At 39.1% G+C, this 22738-nt stretch overlaps 1 protein-coding gene across 4 annotated transcripts in view; it reads left to right on the forward strand.

Annotated features, from left to right (window-relative positions):
- DENND1B (DENN domain containing 1B) overlaps positions 1 to 22738 on the forward strand; it is a 186023-nt gene that overhangs the window by 84589 nt on the left and 78696 nt on the right. For all 4 annotated transcript variants that reach the window (XM_064147138.1, XM_064147137.1, XM_064147140.1 and 1 more), the window contains 4 exons: positions 3427 to 3496; positions 5300 to 5380; positions 10664 to 10717; positions 14443 to 14553. In XM_064147138.1, coding sequence (XP_064003208.1) covers positions 3427 to 3496; positions 5300 to 5380; positions 10664 to 10717; positions 14443 to 14553 — 316 coding nt within the window. The remainder of the gene's footprint in view (positions 1 to 3426; positions 3497 to 5299; positions 5381 to 10663; positions 10718 to 14442; positions 14554 to 22738) is intronic.

Raw genomic sequence — 22738 nt, forward strand, 5'->3', positions numbered from 1 at the left:
GCCTCTGGTGGAAGATGACAAGAATATTTCTTGACAGGCATGAGGATGTTACAAAGTAAAAAGAAGTTCTAGTTGCTCTTTGAATTGAGAATCTGAAATACCACCTTATAGCTGTCTTTATGCACAAACACAGCCTATGTTTATGCACACACACAAATGCATTCTTTGTTGTTTGGGAAAAGAACGAATGTAACAATTATTGTACTAAATTTATATCAATCAGCAAGTAAATAAAAGATGCTAAAGGACCATTTTTGCTTTACAGTGTGGTGTGGTGGTGGTTTTTTTTTTTTCATTAAAAAACAATGTAATTAAAAACACTGATAAAATTTTGTTCAGTTAAACTGTGCTTTTGAAGAGCTGAAGATTGGAAAAGAAATAGAGAACAGGATTTGGTGGCCTTTGGTTTCCTGTCATCTAATCTAGACTACTTGTTACTATGTCCTTAAATTTTCAGGTTTAAGAAGCACGTTGAAATGATTATTAACCTCCTGCCTGTGGCTGTAAGGCTTAAAGCAATTCTTTTTCCAGTCTTCCAGCTCAGATAGGAAAGTGACATTTAAAAACTATGTTCAAGTAGTCTGGTTTTGCAGCATTTTTCTTTGTGGATTTTGTTACTTGAAGACATGGAAGTGTATTAATGCCCTGATTTTGCTAAGGGAAGAAACTCATTTCTGAGGACGCTGGTCAGCATGCCTTGCCATGGTAAAGAAAAACCTCCCTTGGCTTTATGCTAAGGTTCATTAATTTCAAATAATGAACTTGACCTTTTTACACATAGACTTTAAAAATTGCATTTAGTTTTTCTTATCACAGTGAGAGGCAAGTTGAGATGATAGATGCAGGAAAGAAATCTGGTTAATATTTTATTGAAGTAGGAATATTTATTTTTATACCATGCTGTTCATAAATGTTCTTATGGAAAAAAAAGAGTGATTGTGTAAGAATGTTTGGCAGAAAAATATGCTGGGATGATGTATGCCACTAGTACAGAAGTGATAGCAAAAGATTGGCAATCTTTAGATAGCCTAACCCATTTCTGTGACCAGTGTTACAAAAATACTTTGCAGTTTATACCTACCTTGTACCTTGACTTGGACAAAACACTAGAACAGCTTTCCTGTCCCTGCTGTAATTCTAAGCTGGTAAAAGCTGTTTGGCAGCTCTTACATTTCCAAGTACTCTGAACACTGCGGTGAACTATTTGTTTGCCTAACTGTGCTGCTTGTCAGCCACATGTAAAACCAGATTAATGTGACTCCAGTAGATGGTGGAAGAAAACTCAACAATCAGATGTTTTAGGTGCTGTTACAATAGGTGTTAAACAAGGACGTACACCATTCATGCTTGTAAACAGCAAGTAGCATTATGCAGGTGCAGTGAAGTAAATTTTATGATTATTTAAGAATATATTGAAAAGCAGATGCAATAATGTCACATTTTAACTACTGTCAACAGTAACAAACATTGAAAATGTCTGTCAGCATGAAGAGATTGAAGTAGCTTTGATTAATTGCCAGTGCAGTTTATGGTAAAGTGTGGAGGTGGTGGAGTTACCATCCCTGGAGGTCCTTAAGAAAAGACTGGATGTGTCACTTGGTGGCATGATTCAGCTGACATCATGGTGTTAGGTTATAGGCCAGACTTGATCATAGAATCATAGAATCAGCCAGGTTGGAAGAGACCTCCAAGATCATCCACTCCAACCTGGCACCCAGCCCCAGCCAATCAACTAGACCATGGCACTAAGTGCTTCATCCAGTCTTTGCTTGAACACCTCCAGGGATGGCAACTCCACCACCTCCCTGGGCAGCCCATTCCAATGCCAATCACTCTCTCTGGCAACAACTTCCTCCTAACATCCAGCCTGTACCTCCCCTAGCAAAACTTGAGACTGTGCCCCTTTGTTCTGTTGCTGTTTGCCTGGCAGAAGAGACCAACCCCCATCTGGCTACAGCCTCCTTTCAGGTAGTTGTAGACAGCAATGAGGTCACTCCTGAGCCTCCTCTTCTCCAGGCTAAACACCCCCAGCTCCCTCAGCCTCTCCAAATAGAGTTTGTATTGTGGGCCTCTCACCATCTTTGTCGCCCTTCTCTGGACATGTTCCAGTATCTCAACATCTCTCTTGAATTGGGGAGCCCAGAACTGGACACAGTACTCAAGGTGTGGCCTGCCCAGTGCTGAGTACCTGATGATCTCAGATGTCTTTTCCAGCCTCAGTGATTCTGTGATAAAGACATTAATGCAGTGGCTCTAGAAACAATCATTACTCCTCTGTCTCTGGCTTGGCAAGAGTAAATTCATGATGGTTGCTTGTGGTTTGTCTTGGTTTTTAATAAGAAGCAGCAGTTAAATGTTTATAAGGATAACAAAGTAGTATTACTAGACAATGCTTAAGTGTGGCTCTGCTTAGATTTCTACTGTTCCTCTTCCTTTGCTCTAAGAATTGTGATCTGTTTCTAAAGCCTTGCCAGCTATGTACTCAGAGCAGAGGTGTTACAAAGCAGATATAACCCTTCAGTGGGCTCACTGCACAAACATAGACTGGGTTTCTCTACCAGCCAGTGCTTTGCGTAAGAGATCTCCTTTTCCTATCAGGGAACACACTTATGCATAGTGGCCTTTTTCACCTCCTGTTAGCATGTTTCCTGAAATATGTAAATTTGAACTTCTAAGGTATCTCCAGAGCACATACTAAAGCTTTTAAGAAATATGTGCAAAGTGGATTCATGCTGCATCAAGTAACAATGAGTGTAGTACTATTGCATATGAATATGTAACGTAGTAGAAATATTGCAGGCTTCCCTCCCCTCCCCCTGCCTCCCTTCTAATTTTAAACAACTACTGTTAACCATACAACTACTATTTTAGTCATGTTCTTTGTGATAAAATTCTAACAGACACCAGAAGGTGTGTAATTTGTAAATAAGGAGTAATTTATTCTGGTACTGTTTAGTTTACCAGACTGTATCACAGGCTTCAGTAGTGATTAGTTCTGTAGTGTATAGTCACTGTTAAAGGTAACTGCTCTGTAAATAACTGACAAAAATGGTACTGATACCACTGTATTGGGGTTTCTTTCCTCATGCTCTTCAGTTATGTCTTACTTATCTTGGATTTGTGTTTCTTTCTTCATGCTCTTCAGTTACTTCTTATTTCTCTTGGGTTCTGTTTAGCTCAGCAGTTGTTGGAACTTCTAGCAGGTGTCCCAGTGTAAAGAAATGTAGCTTTGCTACTATGAGTGATGGGGAAAGGATTTATATGTATTGGATTTATATGTATTGGATTTATTTATATGTATTGGATTTATATGTGGAAAGATTATAAAACTGTGCAAGTCAGATTAATCATAGCAGTATTTTATCAACACTGACCAAAAATACATTGAGATTTTATTAAATTGCTCTTTTCCTCCTCCTGTTTTAGTTACCTTCCATGGTTTGAGGTATACTACAAGCTCCTAAATACCCTGGCAGATTATTTGGCTAAAGAACAGGTAACTTTAGATATTCTTTTTCCTTGAAATAAAGCTGCTGTAAGGTGATTCTGTAATCTTTAAAAGTTTAAGATTTTGAACCAAGATTTTGCATTCATCATATTGAAATTCAAAGAATACAGCTACCACTGTCACTTGAATCCCACATTAATCTTAAAAAGCTGCTGAGAATATACCTTTATAAAGTGTCAGCCTTGTTATAAACATGTACTGGGTGAAGTGTGAGCAAAGTGTCACATCACTGGAGGTCTGTATGACGTATTGATTGTAAACTGTAGATGCCTGGAACTATCTGATTATCAGTTGCAAACACTTTTTTTTTTCAGGACCACATAAAATATGATGTACTGTTTCACCCTTCATATTAACTAAAAACTACCTCTCATAATTCTGTCATCTCAACTAGCAAGACAAAATTACTTGCAGCATTTGGTGGAGAATCATGAGAGTTTAGTTTGCATATTCATGAGCAATTAGATACATTGCAGCATTACACAGGAAAGGAAATACTAGCAGCTGTCTTTACTGAACACATTAAAGCAATACCTTTGTGGTTTAACTATATTAGTGTACTAGATTATAGTAAAAAAAAAGCATCAATAGTCAGCCATATGCTGTAGACTGGAAAAGCTGGCATTTCAAGGAGATAGGAACTATAGAATAAACATTTACTGTACATTAGAGTAAGTTTGCTATATTGAGTGATGATATTTTATGTTAAAATGCAAGAGGAAAGTTTGGTGTTAGCTATGTTTAAAGTGCAAAATGTATTTAAGTCTTAGATATAGTGTAATGAGACATTGGGTTTGCCTCCCCCCTGTTTCACTCTAATAGTAAGAAGTTGTTATTAAGGATGTCTTTGACAGAAGGGGGAGGGATAGTTGTCATCTTTTGGTTCTTGATCACTGGTCCTGCCATTGCAGCTAGTACTACAACCAGTTTAAATTGCTAGGTGGTGTTTGTTGTTCTATATTCTGAGAAAAAAGCATTTTGATGAGTTAGTGTGCAGAAGTATTTTGTTGTACTGCCTGGTGCTGTACTAGTTGCTGAGGAGGCTGTTAGAAGGCGTTGCTCCTTCCTGGCCCAGGGTAGACCCAAAGCCATGTTTACTACGATGAGATCCATTAAGATCATCATTCTTTCACAGAGCAGTGGAAGCTTCCTGAAGTCTCAAACAACATGTTTCAAAGCTGGCTCTGGCTTATCACTGCAGTTTTGGTTTTGCTTAACAATAAACATTCATCTCCTTGAGCAAAACCTCTAAACTGAATGAATGAAAACCCCAAACCAAACAAGAATTCCATCTGCTTCCGTCTGCATTTCTCTCCTATGTTAATGTCTCTTTTTAGGCATCCTAATTACTCACAGTAACTGCATATACCTCACAAACTGTTTCATGTGTCCTGATGAAGCATTTTAGAAGTACATACTAGAGCTATTAAGCTGTGTTTTTAGTACAACTCTGACTAGGCAGCTGTGGCTGATAGTTCTAAGGAGAGGATATCCAGGATGCACAGACCAGCTAGGTATATTGACACAATTTTCAGTTGCAGGTAATGTGATTAATTTAATGAGTATATGAAGGAATATCTAAGACTTTGACTTAACTTGCAGGTGCAGTAATTTTCTGAGACTCAAACATGGCTTGAATTTTACACTTAATATGTAAATTCTTCACAGTGATTTGCAATTATCTGTCTCATTAAATACAAATCTCTCTTTGTCAGTATATAGTTGGATGTGTAATAAATGGTAATTAGTTTTTATACAATAATTAACTACCTTTAAAAATGTCCCCTATAGGAAAATGACTCAAATGATTTGTTAAAATCATTGTATAGCCATCCTGTGCCAAAGGCGAATGCTTTAGTCAGTTTAAGTGTGGTAAGTATTCTTTGTTTAACTCCTACTCTTGTTACTGGCAATGAAATAGTAACTAACTTTGAAACCACCTCTTAGTAAAGGGTAGGCTTATATTACTTCCCATCCTTAACCAGCTTGGACAACCTTGCACTGTTTGTTTTTCTCTGTTCAGAATAGAATTTGTCTGTGTGTCATGTTGTTCTTTGAAAGTCAAAGTCATAAAGAAGCAAAAATTGATATTTTGCTCTGTGGATGTGAAGGTAAACTGCAGTGGGATCTTGCTGTACTAGAACTATGTTTTTGTGCTTCCAGCTGTTTCGTATAGATAATTTTGGTTTCTCTTGCTGTGAATCAAGAGGCATTAGTTGTTATATCTGAGTAGGTAGATTTGCAGGATTGGACAAAACTGTATAAGCCATCTCCTTTCCCATCTCCTTTCCCATCTCCTTTCCCATCTCCTTTCCCATCTCCTTTCCCATCTCCTTTCCCATCTCCTTTCCCATCTCCTTTCCCATCTCCTTTCCCATCTCCTTTCCCATCTCCTTTCCCATCTCCTTTCCCATCTCCTTTCCCATCTCCTTTCCCATCTCCTTTCCCATCTCCTTTCCCATCTCCTTTCCCATCTCCTTTCCCATCTCCTTTCCCATCTCCTTTCCCATCTCCTTTCCCATCTCCTTTCCCATCTCCTTTCCCATCTCCTTAGTTTTGCTTGATGCAAAACTGCTGCAGACAAGGTAGTAGAAGTCTACTCTTTTACTTGAAACTCTCAGCACCTCTAGGTGAAAGAACATATCTGCACCTACCTTGTTTTTGTGCTCTGAGTTCTCATGACGTTTGACTAGATGTTGATAGTATGGCAAGGTGGTGGCATTGCTGCAGAAATGTCAAAAAGTGAGCCTGTCACTCTTAGAGTTTCCAAAGCTTTTAATAGAAGTAGCATATGGGGGTGTTTAAATACATTTGAAGAGCCTGAATGAAATGTGAAACGACAGAGCCTCTGCTGTCTCTGGGACATTGTTCATGTTCACAGCACCTGTACTATTATTGCACATACAAGTAACTGTGTGAAGAACTCTTTCCTGACGCAACTATCACAGCTTGCAGGCCACAGAAAGTTGTGATTTCATAAAGATGTCCCTTACACACACACTGAAAGAATCATAGAATCAGCCAGGTTGGAAGAGAACCTCCAAGATCATCCAGTCCAACCTAGCACCCAGCCTTGTCCAGTCAACTAAACCATGGCACTAAGTGCCTCATCCAGTCTGTTTTTGAACACCTCCAAGGACAGCAACTCCACCACCTCTTGGGGCAGCCCATTCCAAACCTTATCTGTGTCATTTTTGGTTACCTTCAACTCATTTGTTTTAGGATTAAGCCCCAAAGCTTCTAGTAAGCACAGACTCTGGAAAAGCATCTGAGCTTGTTATGAAGACATACTAAAATAAAGAGTCTGCCACTTGTGTTCCAGTAGTTACTCACACTTGCTGTTTAACATAATACTATCCTTATTTGATTATAGTTTGTTCATATTTAAGATTCCTCATTGTGCTTTTTTTTCACTAGACTGTAGAGGCTAAATATTTTTTTCCTTTGAGTGGTGCTAATCCACTGTAGTTGGAAGTCCTTTCAGTCTTGTGTGTTGTTTCTCACCAGAACACCATACTGATTTTTGATGCTGCAGTTGGAATTGTTTCTGTTTCTAAGTTGTTTTTGTTTTCTTCCCATTTGCAGTGTAATATTTTCAAGTTATTTTTCAATTCACTGTACCCTTGCCAAGAATTCTTCTGTGTATCAGATAATATTTTGCTGTCATTATGTGCAGTATAAGAAAACAGTTCTAATTTGGCAACCCCAAATGCTTTTTGAAGTCCTTTAAAAATCCTGTTGAGTTTTAGAGTGACACAGGAAGGTTCTAAAGATACTTGTCCTTGCATTTCTTGCAAAGTGTTATTGCCTGTTGCCATCAGTGTTGCAGATCATCTTTTGCTGAATTTGCTTATATCAAAATGAGTATTTTGATGAACCTGAAATGGATGTTGTGGTGAATATAGCTGGCAAGACAAATTGCCTGTGATAAAGTTGGTGCTTGATTGTTTTTATTTCCATATTATCTGATTTGATTTGATTTTTTTCTCCAATTCTTTTGTTCCCATTAGCTTGATACAGCAAAGAGTTTTGTAATCTTTTTAGCTGAACAGTGATTATCTAAATGCAGGCCTCTTGCCAAATGCTTGGCTGCAGATAGAGTTGAGCAAATATTGAGGGCTCAGATGAGGCAGAGCAGGAAGGAATAGGTTAGCCTGAATCAGAATGTTTGCTTGATCTACAAGCATCTCTGTCTTTTTAAGACTTAGTGCTGCAGGAAGCAGGGAAATGTTTGTGGCCACTTTCAACTCTAACTTTGTGTGCCTAATCTTTTTTAGTATTGTTCCTGTCTTGCTCTTTATGTATTGTAAATAAGCCAGACTGGAAGCATCAGTAGTAATAAACTTAAAATGATGTTACAGTCTGAAACATAATAGTAGAAATCACATCTTGAAGTGACTTTTCATTGTGCCAGAGTGAGTCTAGTTCAGATCTAATGATGCACAATTAAAAGGATCCCTCCCCCATTTACTCGGGTACACTGCAGAGTGGAACTTAGACATTGAAGCAGGAGTTTGATGGCAGACCACAATGGTGCTTAGGGTTGTATGTATCTAGTAATGAAAAAGTTATGCCCAGTATCTGGCCATGTGGTGTTTCCCAGTAATCCTTTTTTAGGAGGACACCAAAATGCCTTGAACCAGTTAGTTCTACTCTCACTTCTCTGCTCCAGTAACGAATATTCTGCCACTGAAATTTATGAGGTGATCATTCAGTGAAACCTGAGCTTAAGTATAATTTGTATCATTTCTCTTTTACTCACAGAGGACTAACAGAAGTGATAATTTTACTACTTAAAATCTGTTCATTAGTATAGGGAAAAATAATAACAACCAACAAAAAACCCCAAACAAACAAAAAGAATCATATTTTCAAGAGATAATAATAATAACAACCAACCAAAAAATCCCAAACAAACAAAAAGAATCATATTTTCAAGAGATAATAATAATAACTAACCAAAAAAAACCAAACAAACAAAAAGAATCATATTTTCAAGAGATAATAATAATAACTAACCAAAAAAACCCAAACAAACAAAAAGAATAATATTTTCAAGAGATAATAATAATAACAACCAACCAAAAAAACCCAAACAAACATAAAGAATCATGTTTTCAAGAGATAATAATAATAAAAACCAACCCAAACCCCCAAACAAACAAAAAGACTCCTATTGTCAGCCACTATTCTAAACATGGAATGTTACAAGCATTATAGAGTCAGCTTTATGCTATTTGTTGGCAAACTAAAAATGCAACTTTCAATCTTTCTCTCATCTTGCATAAGAACCAAGAGATGATTTTTACAAGTGAGCAAGTTTTGAACAAGCAGCCTTGTCTTGTATCGGTGAGTTTAAAAGGCCCTGACTGTTTAAAGCCTATTGTAATTAAAGAAAGAATTACTTACTATAGGATATCTCTTTTGATTCCAGGCTTATTTATACCTGTCCTTTGGGAAATTCTGCTGCTGTCTTTAACCTTGAGGAGCAGACTAATCTTACTGTACCTATCTGGTTTAAATCAATCTAACTTTGGAGCTCTGTGTGTGTGCGTCGTAATCCTTTCATTAAAACTTCAGCCAAAAATCCAACCCTGAAACTGATGAACAAAACTTGCATTTTCTAGTCCCCTTTTCAGAGAAAGCTTGATACAGGACAGCAGCTATTAACTGAGCTTCTTCCAAGGTCATACATCTTCCTAAGGGAGTTCACAAAGATGTGCAAGGACACCATGCCACATTATTTTTGCTGCTTTATGACTCTTAATGACTGCAGTAATGGCTCTTTGCTTCTCCTAGTACTGACTTCTTTTGCTGTTTAATGAGTGAAATATTATTACTTTGTTTAATTATAAATAATTACTTCTCTAAGTTATTAACTTCATTACTCAGAAATCTTTTGATAAATATTCTGTGACCTTATTACATATAGCAAATAATTTTCTGTTCTGAGGAACGTAGGCATTCCATTAATCTGAATTCTTGACTAGAGTAAAAAAAACACTTATCTTTTCTTCCTCTGTTGATGCCAAACAATAACCTGGGATATTTATTGTGCAAGTCCTCTGATGTTTATGAGATGCCTTTTTTTAAGCCCCCCCCCCCCCTTTTTTTTTTTTTTCCCCGTGGTTTCTTAAGTTTTTAATTATTGCCAAATGACCTAATTTGTGGGGAAAAATTTCTATTAAATGTATCAAGCTGGTTTAATAAGTCTCCTAGATGGAGTTAATGGCATTAATAAATTGGTTGTTTGCTTGAACACAAGACACATTTAATATCTTATAGACTTCCTTTATGTTTAGGTGTCTTTGTGGTGTTGATCATAAAATATGTTATAAACCCAAAGCAAACCTATGAAACAGACCAAAATTCCATTAAAACCGAATAAAAGCTAAAAAGTCGTTAATTGTCACCTTTGCTCAGTAGACACTTGAGGCTTTTTGGCCTTTAAGATTTAGTCAAATAGGTGAAAATGCCTCAAAACTACTGAGCCAAATCCATGTCTGATAACTACAAAGAACACTAGCTGAATGAGATTAATTTAAATTACATCTGGTTTGTATTTTAATCCATTGTATGTTTATGTCCTAGACGGCCTCAAACTAAGATGCATAAAATTGCTAATGTCTTTCATAAATGATTGTCAAATCCTAAGCTGTCACACTGTGCATTTCTGCTGTCACAGTTTTGGTTGAAAGATGGTTGGAAAGAGAAGATGTTGGGGGAGGGGAAATTTAAACATTTATATCTGGTAATAATATTTCTATCATAATTAATTTTCTCATGCAAATGATTTTTACTTTGCTATTCTAAGGCAACACTTTGGTTTTGCTGCACATTCTAAATCAGTGCTTAAGTTAATCAATGCTATTCTCAGGCAAGATGTAGAGCTGACTAAATTCCAGTGTTATTTCAGAATTGCAGCCCCGTGTTTTGTTCCCCTTGGCTTGTGTTTTTGTGCTCTACCAGGGCTTATCATTTCGTGTCGTGGTCCGCTTAATTCTTTGTCTAGTAGTGGTCATAATGCTGTTGGAAAAAAAATGAGTATTTGCTAAAATAAAGATGGGGTTGGAAGTCCTAAAGGCTGGATGTTTTAAAAGAGACCTTTTGATTTCTGTGCACATAAATGATGAATTGTTTTTCCCCATTAATTAGCACTCGTACTTCATTACTCCTGATGTAACTGGATTGCCAACGATCCCTGAAAGCGTAAGTCCGCACTTTCTTTTTCAGATATTTAAGAGAATTATCAGCCTCAGCCTGTGGGTAGTGCTGAACTCTGCTTTTATCAATAGGAGATGGGTTTTCTTCCCAAGATTTGTTTTTATAGTGTGATTGATGTCTGTTATTAGAACCTTTAGCTAGTAAGTTTCTATTGCATTCATCTCTAATACATTTTACAGCATTAACAGAGCATTTTTGACCACTGTTCTATCCACCCAAGTAATCATAATTACTTGGCTTTTGGCATCTAGTTGGATTATGCCTCTAAAATATATTCTACTTCTGCACTTTGTGTTATTTGAATACCTGCCCTTTAAGCACTGCTTTGCTGAGCTGCCAATTGAGCTCTCAAGACATGCGGTTATGTTTTGGTGTAGGAAGGCATTGTTTCAGGCTTTCTGATACCTTTGGATGGTATCCATGCACCAGGAATGGTGGTGGTTGTTATTTTTTTCTTTTAATGAAGACCTACATTCTGTAGATGCTAAATCCTTGATGATGCTATGGATTGACTGCAAATGTGGTTGCATTCTCTAGGATATGTTTATTTGAGTAACGCCTAATAAAAGACCTTTGACACTTTCTGCCTTCCACTCTCACATTTAGACCTGAAGTTGGCTGTGGTTGTGCATTTTCACATTGTCAGTAACTTCCTTCTGAAGGTTCAGTTGTTGGGGCATCATGACAGTACAAACTTAAGCAGTGCTCTAGAACTCTTGGCAGATGTAGTGTTAGTGCTGAAAGTGTGCTCTGCAGTGGTGCCTTGGTGAGGTATGGTGGGGAAGGAGACCGGTGGCCTATTCCTGCCTCTGCACTGCAGATCTGCCCTCGGTGCCCCAGAGGGGCAGCAGATCCTGGGCTGCAAGGTAGGATGGGAAGGAGACAGTGCTGGAGAAACCTAGGCTGCCAAAGAGTGGCTGGCTTCAGAGAGTTGTCTGTGGATATGTCTGTGGTAGCAAAAAGGAGTTTGAGCCATGGAGCTAGAGGATTGGCCTCAAGCTGATGGAGGATCTCGAGGCAGTGCCATTGTGGATTTACTTTTCTGATTTTGTGGGAGAAAGGAAAATAAGTTTTCAAGGTGCCTTTCTATAACTATTTTTCACTCCATTTGTAAAAGTCTGATCCTGCCCAAGGAGTATGGTACTGATGGAGGTTAGAACACTCAGGGACTGAACAGTAAATAGCAATACAGTTAATTTCTTATTCTTTGTTGTAAGGCTCACATATTTCAGAGGCAGTAACTTTTCAGATGTAATACACAAATAACTGTGATTGCCTCTCAAAGATACTGGTTCAGGGTTGAAAACTCTTTTTTACCACAGCTTTTGCATCACAGAATCATCATGCTATTATCAGCTAGTGTTAGATAGCATCTGAGGTAAATTGGACTCAAATCGTTATGGTGCATCAGCCTCTGACAACCAGTTAAAAGCAGTGTTTGAAATAAAAAGGTTTCTTTCTAAATGGAGTGTTTGTAGCCTTAAAGCTCTTGTTTTTATCTCTTCCAAAATTTTATGCAGCACAGGCAAAGAATAACACTGTACTCTGTGTCTTCGAATGAATAATGCATTTCTGAATTCACATGAAACTGGGTTGCTTCCTGGATCTTCATTTGTCTCTTCAATATGTCTTTTTTTCTATTTAATATCATGTCACAGTGTATCCAAAAAGGAGATGAACCTTCTGATCATCACCTGGGCTTTAACTAAAGTTAGCTTTTCAAGTAGTTGAATGTGTAAGGAGATAAGCCAGCAGCTCTGTCCCACATCCACTCCTTGGCTGCAGAGGGCCTTGAGCTGGAGAGGCTGCAGCCAGCACCATAATGTGTGCTGGCAGTTGGGGAGGCAGCCCCTCTAAAGCCTTTACCACCTGTCTTGCCTTCACTGGTTGTTCACCTGTGGCCATGTGTTGGCTACATTTGGAATGGACTCACAATTCTACTCTTCAGGTTTTTGTCCTTGGGTTATGGCGTGTGGTTGGTGGTGCTTCTGCACTGATGTTCAGTAATAACTTGGGTTTGAGAAGGGATAAATGAGAGTTTTGGTTGCAGATGTAATAACAAATGTGAGAAATCAAATGCTTTGGATAATGTGCAGCATGTTAGTGTATTTTCATACATATTCTCTGCATTTACAAAACAGTGCTATTTTCCTAGGCATTTTTGCTCATAGCATAAGCTTTAGCTTATTCAGAACTTGTACGTCTGTGCCATGCAGAAATCTTGTTAAGTTCAGCTGGAATGCATAGATAGCTTCCCCCTTCCCACCTTGCTTCCCCCTTCCCACCTTGCTTCCCCCTTCCCACCTTGCTTCCCCCTTCCCACCTTGCTTCCCCCTTCCCACCTTGCTTCCCCCTTCCCACCTTGCTTCCCCCTTCCCACCTTGCTTCCCCCTTCCCACCTTGCTTCCCCCTTCCCACCTTGCTTCCCCCTTCCCACCTTGCTTCCCCCTTCCCACCTTCCTTCCCCCTTCCCACCTTCCTTCCCCCTTCCCACCTTCCTTCCCCCTTCCCACCTTCCTTCCCCCTTCCCACCTTGCTTCCCCCTTCCCACCTTGCTTCCCCCTTCCCACCTTGCTTCCCCCTTCCCACCTTGCTTCCCCCTTCCCACCTTGCTTCCCCCTTCCCACCTTGCTTCCCCCTTCCCACCTTGCTTCCCCCTTCCCACCTTGCTTCCCCCTTCCCACCTTGCTTCCCCCTTCCCACCTTGCTTCCCCCTTCCCACCTTGCTTCCCCCTTCCCACCTTGCTTCCCCCTTCCCACCTTGCTTCCCCCTTCCCACCTTGCTTCCCCCTTCCCACCTTGCTTCCCCCTTCCCACCTTGCTTCCCCCTTCCCACCTTGCTTCCCCCTTCCCACCTTGCTTCCCCCTTCCCACCTTGCTTCCCCCTTCCCACCTTCCTTCCCCCTTCCCACCTTCCTTCCCCCTTCCCACCTTCCTTCCCCCTTCCCACCTTCCTTCCCCCTTCCCACCTTCCTTCCCCCTTCCCACCTTCCTTCCCCCTTCCCACCTTCCTTCCCCCCACTTTTGCATTGTCTGAACAGTAGAGATGCTGTTGAATTTTTCATTCAACCCCACAGTGGGGATAGCAATGAGGTTCATAGTAGGGGTGAGAAGGGTGGCTGCAGGAAGGGCTGAGTACCTTCTACCAGTGCTGATGGACGTTTGGTGATGTCCTGGCACATGCAGCTCAAGTATCAGCTTGGTGTGTTTCTCAGCAAGCTGTTTTGCTTGAAGCAGAATAAGATGTGTTGACTTTTGGAAGAACCTGGGGAAATAGCACACTTTTATTATTGTAGGTGTGACAGAACAGTTATTGCAGGTGGAAGATCTGTTCTTGGGGTGGAGGTAGTGGTTACTTAAAGGCTTATGATACTATTGATGGAATACCAAATTTCATATGGTTTTTTTTTCAGATTAAAAAAATAAAAGCAGCCAAAACCTCACAACTAAACACAAAAGAGCAAATCTAAATCCATAAACATAAGCAAATGAACAAATTATTAATGCCTTACACCAAACCTGCTTTTTGGTTGGCTTTAAAACCCAGTCAAAAGCACACAAATTTTAATTCAAAGAGATCTCTTTCATAGTTTTCGACGGAGGGTTCTTAATTCACCTATTAATTGGATTTTTTTTTGTAAGTAATATATAATATGTTCCATTTAGCTACTTCTGTTACTGTATTATTAACTTTTTATTTATTTGAACAGAGAAACCTCACTGAATATTTTGTTGCTGTGGATGTGAACAACATGCTGCAACTTTATGCCAGTATGTTGCATGAGAGACGAATCATTATTACCTCTAGGAAACTAAGCACTGTAAGTACTTCACACATCTCCTTTTAAGTAGCATATATTGAACTTTTCACAGAATGACCCCTAGACCTTTATGGTTTTAGATATGTTCCATGTGTACTTATAAGACAATATCTACATACTTTTTCTGATATATGGTTTTAGTCTGGCTCTTGAAGTACAAAAGTCTGATTTATATAAGACCTACTCAGATACATTAAGTCAGGTTAATTATTTTTCTTATCAGGAGATGAGAGTTCTTTAACTCTCCTGAGTTCATTTCTGTGCCTTCTAACCTAAAATGAATTCTTAAGGGCTATTATAAGATCTTTATTATTCACTTGTGGCTTATTCCATTGGAGCTACTTGAAAGAAATCAAGGGTCTATAATAATAGCTGCTATCCTAACCTGGTAATAGGTAGATTCATCTTTGTTAGAGTGGTTTGGGAGTGCATACTGTAATAGCTCTGGTTTGGAGCAGCTCTTCAGACTGATAATAATGTACAACTCAAAATAGCTTTTTTTTGAAATAATTTTTTTATTAAAGGTTTTAGACTACTGCCCACACTAAAATGTCAGATTTTTTTCCCCTTATGCCTGCTTTGACTGCTCCATATGCAAATGTCTCTCCTTTTGAAAGTATACCTAGATAATCAATTCTTATTTTTATTCTTCATAGACTCCTCTGAGCTTTTAAAACATCCTATGTTTTAAAAATATTTCTGAGATGAATTTTTTTTGTTAGTAAAAGACTCACTTTATAACCAGCTTTTGTCAGAGTATATTTGTTAAGCACAGTCATTGAAGATACTTTTTTTCTTTCCCCATCAGTACTGCATAAAACATTTTGTGTAATGTGATGTTTGCGTTGGAAAATCAACTTTATGTTCCTGAACACTGCTAATTGTGTGTGCTAGTTTGAGCCTAGCTGGGATATTTTGCTGAGGAGAATTAGACTATAGGCTGTGGAAAGGAAACAATGGTGATGTCTACTTCACTCAGAGGCTTGCTGAGATGTATAAAGCCAAGAACATAAACATAGATAAGGCAGTTGTTTGCTCTCTGTCTTTGGGGCTGCGCTTCTCTCTAACCTAACCTGCTGTCTGTGTGACTAATCCATCTGCTTCCTAGCCTCCCTGGCCGACCCTCCAAACTCACCTTGAGCGTAAGGCAAAATGTGGGATAAGGTAGAGGGGTGAGGAGAAGGTGGAAGGGTTGTTGAGAGCCCCTCCTGGGGACTCTGGTTTCTAGGAGTGGTGTTGTGTTTCTGTATTACCTTTTACCTTGTATGTTTCTGTCTATAGCTGTATATATTGTAAATATCTGCTTGTGTATTGTGCTAAGCTGTAAATATAAAGCTTCATTCAATTTTTTAGAGTGGCTGAGTCTAGTCTGGGTGATTTTCCAAAGTGTGTGTTTGTGTGTGTGAGGCAGGTAACACCCAAACCATTACACTTTGCTACCAAATAAATGAACAGTTATTCTCAACACGTAGCTGCTACAAGGTTGGATATAGCACTAATATTTTCAAGGAGTCATAGGTGCAAATTTCCAATATGTATGTATGCATCTAAGGTGTGAGAATTTTGGGACTGTAAATAATGGATAAAACCCCTTTAACTCTTCTTTTTGAGTCAAAAGTGAATTCAATATTCAGAATTGCCATAAGTGGTTAACAGGTTTTGCAATTCTAGGTGATAGTAGCAATCGTATCACTGCCTTATTCTCTTATTTCAAATGTCACAGTGTTGGGTCCCTGAATCTTCAGACACTGTTGTGGTTAGGGGAATGCACAAGGACAGCACTTAACCAGTGCTTTGCAGAGTATGGAGCAAGTGGTTGGAGAGTAAAGGAAAAATGAGGCCACATAAGCAAAGGCCACAGGAGCAAAGGAAACCCAGAAAAACAGTGAATGTTTATAAGCAAGCTTCACATCAGTAGTCTGTGATATACATTTTATAACCACTGAAGATTCTATGCTCTCAGAAAATTTCCATGTTCTATTACATTTTTTCTTCCTCCCCCCCCCCCCCAAAAAAAAACCCAAACAACCCTAAATATCTAGCAGAAGAATTGAGTGTTACAACAAGACCACCCAAATGAACAAAGGAAATTTGAAGGGAAAGCTCTTTCAAAGAACTTGACTTGGCAGAAGTTCACCTAATGTAGCAAAACCATGGAGTCATGCCATTATTTTGTTTCAGTTTGCTAGTCAGAGACCCAGCTTGTTATATTGAAAAAAGAAAGAGAAGAAACCCCTCAGCTCCAATGATGCCCCAGTCAAACCTCTTTTACTGCTCCAGCAGAGAGGAGATAGGAATTGTGATGGCAGCTCGGTGCCCATGGAAGATGCGTTCTGCAGGTGGCCACGTGTCTGTCTGCTTAACACGATTTCATGTCATGTTCAGCCTACATTTGGATCTTCTTAAGACTTGCTTTTGTTAGGCTGAACATCTAGCTGATCTCTGTTGCTGTGGTATGACAAAAGGAGGTGTGAGAATCGCACTGCACTGCCCTAGACCACCTTCTTTCTATGCTGAGATTGCAAGCTCTTTGGAGTCCATGTGATGGTTTGGGTTTTTTCCTGCCCCCCCTAATTTAGAAATCACCCAGACTAGACTCAGGTGGCTCTGGAAATATGAATGAAGCTTATATTTACAGCTAGCACAATATACAAGCAGATATTTACAGTATATACAGTAAATATACAGAAATATACAAGGTAAAAGGTAATACAGAAACACAACAGCCCTCCCAGAAACCTGAGTCCCCAGGAGAGGCTCTGTACCACCCCTTCACTTTCGCCTCTCCCCTCTCAACCTTACCCCAGTCCCAAGAAAGAATGGAGGTTCGGCCAGGGGGTTAAGAAGCAAAGTGGGTTAGCCCAAAATGGTGGGTGGGGTTAGAGAGATGCAGCTCAGCCAGCAGCCCCAGTGAGAGTGGTTATCTAATGTTTTTATTTCTTGTTCCTATACTTCTCAGCAAGACTGTGAGTGAAGTAGACATCACCATTGTTTTCCTTTTACAGCCTGTAATCTAGTTCTTCTCACTAAAACATTCTAGCCTGCCTCAAACTAGCAAAGTCCATTAGAGAACAACAGATATAATATGCTTCTTGTGAGAAACTGTAACTTTGTTCAGAATTCAACTCCTTGTTCCAAACGTCTTCATGAAATACCAGTCTTCATGATGATGCTCTCATCTTAAAATGACTTGTATCACTGTCCTGGACAAGGATAGGCAGCAATAGCAGACAGACATAGTAGCATTTGAATGTAGGTAGTAGATTCCAAGTCCAGCCCAAAAAGTCCATCAGTTTCACTTTCTAATGGTTATTTTTTTGCTCTACTATCATTATGTAAGTCACAGCTAAATGAAATTATTGCCACATCATGTTGGATCCACTTTTGCTGCAGGACTGAGCTAACTTTTGCTTGCACTAGTGACTTATGATAAAAAAACAGACCTGGTTGATCAGGAATTCAGTCAGAGCTGCTACCTGCTACTCTGTTTCATAAACAGAACAGGGTTGATGCCAGATTTACTTCCTAGCAGAGCAACGTGGTTCAAAAAGCAAATAAACTACTTCCCAATATCTGCTGTAAGAGTTTAATTAATTGCCAAGAATGATTAAATGTAGTTTTGGCATAAGTTAGTTCTTCTTTAAAATGTTGGATTACTTAATCCACTACAAATCATCAAATGGTGTCTATTTGGATATAAGCATTTGCTGTGCATTGTATTAGTATTGCATGCAAAACACAGCAGACAGATACTTTTGTGCTGCAAAGGTTGTGTTTTAATGTTCCTGAATTGCAGCTTGAGACTTGAAAAGATGATTTGCTCAAAAACAGTGCTATCAGGTACAACTTTCTGTTAAGGGAGTTGTGCCTTATCTTTGGGGTTAACTGAATATCAAATGTTTATGTCAGTTCATGAAGACTGGGCTGTGATGTCACCTTGGAGTTATCAGCTCTGTTTTGGTTCACTATTTCAGGGCAGTGACTGATAACAAAAGGCATAAGTCAAGGCCTTGCTCACTTTCTCCTCACCTTTCTTGTAGGGAGCCAGGGATGGAAAACTACACTTATGTACAGGAATTCTTTGTCTAACATTTCTGCCTGATATATTTAATGATTTTATTATACTCAAGTAAAGGATTAGTCCTGTTACAGAAAAAGGGGGGGAAAAGGATACTGTGTTTAAATAGAAGGCTGTTTTGGAGTAATAAAACAAAAAGAAGAAAGACAACATACTTTAAGCTGTTGAATAATAGTTTTTCAATTTGGGAAAAAAAAAAGAGTAGAATTTTATCTTGAAGTTGTTGTTTCAATTGTTAGCTTGTGTTTTATTTCAGCCAAGCAGACTTTGTTTTATATGCATCTTCTCTGAGTTTTGAAATGTTTATGTATTCTTTGTGTCTTTCTCCAAATTGATTTTCTGTGGTTTTACCCCCTTTAAAAACTTTGGTGAAGATCTTTGTCTCCTTGCCCTACCAATTACCACCAAGATATAAGTGGAAACTTCCCACCACTCTTTTCTGTCTTAGCTTCTGGGTCATTATTTGCCCTAACAGTTGATTCTTTTATTAGCTTGTCTTTCCAGCCACTTTAATAATGTGATTATCACTAACCTCACAGCTTGCTTCAGGCTTAGTATTAGAGTGAGATGGATTCAGCTAGCCTGAGGATTATGCTCTGTAAAGCCTGTTTGTAGCAAAAATTACCGGTTTTGGCTTTTGAACAGTAAAGAGAAACAAATAATGTGGGTTTGGATTAAATGAAAGGATGAATGAAACAAAGGAATTGATCTATTTACAGAGCTGACTGGTACTTGTTTTGCTTTGGCTGTAAAAGGAAGACCTTTCCTAAATCTCATGCTGTATAATTTTGCCTGGCATCCTTCTCTTGCACATCACTGCATCTGCATGCATTCTTATTAGTTGCATGGAGCTGTATGAGTTTCATTACAAATAATTGTTTAACTTGGCCTTTCTATAAATTATTAAAGTGCTGGGGATGGCTTTTCCAGGAAGACTGTACTACAGCATTGATTTTATGCATGCTGGAGGCAGGCCCTAGATGTTTCAGCCCTGAGTGCACCTGCTGTGGTAGTCTACCAGAACATCATACCACACTCTCATGTATTCAAAGCAAAGGAATAAATCATGATTTTACAACAGTGCATCAGTTGACTTATTGCTGTTTTGTGACCGGGGGTAGGAAGGTTTGCTGTTTAAAGCCATGTCATCGGTTCTCAAGTCACTCAAGCATGAAAGCTTGTCATATGCCTCTGTAATTGTACCTCACCAGTCTTTCCCTAACTAGTCAGCTGGGGCTGTGCATTTTGTCTCAAACACCCGGCCTGGCCGGTGTCTGACAGGAGCTTTCTCATCATCCTGTCAGTAATATGCTAACTAGAGTGTGTCTTCTGTGGACTACGCTGGCAGGTGGAAAGCCTGCTCCTCTTTAAAGCAAATGTCTAAGTGTTATCTCCATTTTGACCAGTATTTGTTTCGGGTAATACAAGTCTATTGTGTCTGAAAGCATAGTGATTGTAGAGTTCTGCTTTGAGCTGGCTGCAGCTTTTTTTTGGTGTTCTGTGTAAAAACAAACATATATGTCAATACAAGATTTAGTTGGTAGGTTATTTTGTGGTGAAGGAGCACTTGATATATATTTACACACAAACATATGTTTGCAACATCGCTTACTTGTGCTTGTATGCAAAGAGAGCTTTCTGCAGTTGCCCTCAGTCACCATAGTGAGTTGGCCCAAGTGGTGGTTTTGTGTTCTTTCCTTGTTAGTCTTGTTCAGGTCTGATCACATTATCCATGCTCACTGAGGCACTGGGAAGATATGGAGGCTCCTTGGAGAATCTAATAACAACTTCTAGAGAAAGTGAAATGCTCTTTCCTATAAACGCATCTTTGTGAGTTGCTTCGTTCCTCTTGCATCCAACTCTAAACCCCAGACTCCTCACTTTATTTCGAACTCTGTGTAGCCCAAGGCAGTAATACCATTAGCTGAATCAGAAAATGGCTGTGCTGGTTGTCTGCTTCTCTCACTTCACTTAAATCTCTCTGTGGTTCACATATTGGAGATCAATGGATATGGTTAAAAAACCTGTGAAGTAGCACTTTGTATCTAGGCCAGGTTGCTGGCATGTGGTTTTGGAGCACTGTACATGTTAGTTTGGAGCCTGGAAAGACAGAGATCTCTCTACTATTTTTATGTTTCTGAGTTAAAAGCTGGCTATTTCTGGAGCCATTTGGCTGGTACAAATTAAAGATCCAAGACGGTGGAACAATTGGCTCCATGTAAACCTTTCATGTTGGAGAAAACAGTGGCATTGGGAGCTGTCATACAGCTAATGATGTCTGCATATTAATGCCTTATGCTAGGGTGATGCTCCGAGTTCCTGTTAAATGAACTACAGCATCTGATTTATTTACATTGTGTACTGTAATGCAGTCACAATTTTATCTAAAAATGTATTTATGAAGTGTGTGGCAGATCTATGGTATCCAAAAATGTTCCCATAATTGAAAACAAAAAGATTTCAAGTTTAGTCCTGTGGTGTAGTTGGCAGAAATGTGCAAGGGCTAAATTTAGCTCTTGGAAAACAAGAAGTAGATGGGAAATTTCCATTAACTTGCAAGACAGAGCAGGTATTCTGCTGATACTGGCTCCCAGAAGTGTAATTAAAGCTAATTTTTGAATATTAGGTCAATTAAACCATTTGGTCTGGGAGTAGATGAGGAGTGGTGTTTAATAAGTTTTTATTGTTCAGGTGTAAGCAGTCTGGGGTGAACTAGGCAGAAGCTCATGTTGTGTGTGCAGTTAAGGTCCCACTGGGGTATCTGTGGGGAGTGTGTTTGTAGCAATGAAGCTACAGGATGCCAAGGAATCAAAATGTAGCTGGGGTATACAAGCAGACCTGGAAAGCTCTCCCAGTCTTGAAGTTTAGAATAATTTCCCCATTGTCACAGCGTAATATTAGGAGAAATAATTGGGAAAGAATTTGTGAAAAGAAATTTGAAATGTATGGCAAATGATTAAAATCTCTTTAATGAAGAGAGAAAAGTTACACATTGCTATTACCTGACATCTATATAAATATCACTGGGGGGTTCTTAAAAAAGCCCCACTTCAACTTCCACCAAACAAGCAAAACACTGCCTTGTGAAAGTAAGGCATGAAAACAGAAAGAGGGATGTAGAAATTAATTTCAGAATTAGAGTTTTCAGTTATTAGCACCTTCAGGAAAAAGAACAAATCCAAGGTTAAGAACTTCTGGGGCAAAAGTTTGTGTTTTCTTTTCCAATGCAGTAAAAACTGCTCAAAGAAAATGCTGTGTAGGGCCAGCACAGACACTGCTCTGGGCAGATGCAGTCTAAGAGAGGCATTCAGATACTGTGTTCTTTGTGACTGGGTTGTATGAGAACTGGAAGGAAAAGAATTTGTAGTCTGATGATTAGAACTGTCTCATCCCCTAAAAAGTACCTGTCACTGGTGTGAAACGTTAAGATGTGAAGATGAGTTACTGAAAGGTCTGGAAGTGCAATACCAGCTCTCTGTTCCAGTGTGCTGTTATGTCAAGGTTTCCCCTTCTGCATTGTCACTGCTGCTCTATCACTCATTTTCTCAAGATTCAGCAATGAAGAAATGAACTCTAACATAGTCAGTGGTTATCTCTCATCTTGCTTGCAGTAAATAAGTTGTCCGTCAGTTATTTGCAAGGAAGCTGTTCCCTGCTGCTTCTTAATTAGTGTATGGCAGAAGAGCATACCATGGAGTTACTCTGGGGAAGGCAATGTTAATAAAAATTACTTTCCTGGAAACTCTCAGGAGCAAAAGCCTTTGCAAAATCTCCTTCTTTTGTGGGACAGTGGCTCTTCTTCCATGGAGACAGGTCATGAAATAAAGGAGGGAAGAAAGGGGAATCAGGAGATGGCCCGGGAAAAAAAGACAAAAAGATGTTGCGTGTTTCTCATCTTCAGTGTTGTTGTGAGAGAGCAAGAGAGAAAAGTTAGGAAATAAGTGAATGTCAAAAGTGGAACAAACAGAACATTCAGCTGAAATTGAAGAAATATGAGGAAACTGAAATTATTGAACAAAGAAACATAATTAGCTTGTTATCAGATAAGGAAATACCAGGGGAGATCTGTTAGTTACTCTACTCCATAACATGCTAGGGATAAAAGCT

This window comes from Pogoniulus pusillus, chromosome 8, assembly GCF_015220805.1.
Source record: "Pogoniulus pusillus isolate bPogPus1 chromosome 8, bPogPus1.pri, whole genome shotgun sequence".
In the NCBI taxonomy this organism is placed as follows: Eukaryota; Metazoa; Chordata; class Aves; order Piciformes; family Lybiidae; genus Pogoniulus; species Pogoniulus pusillus.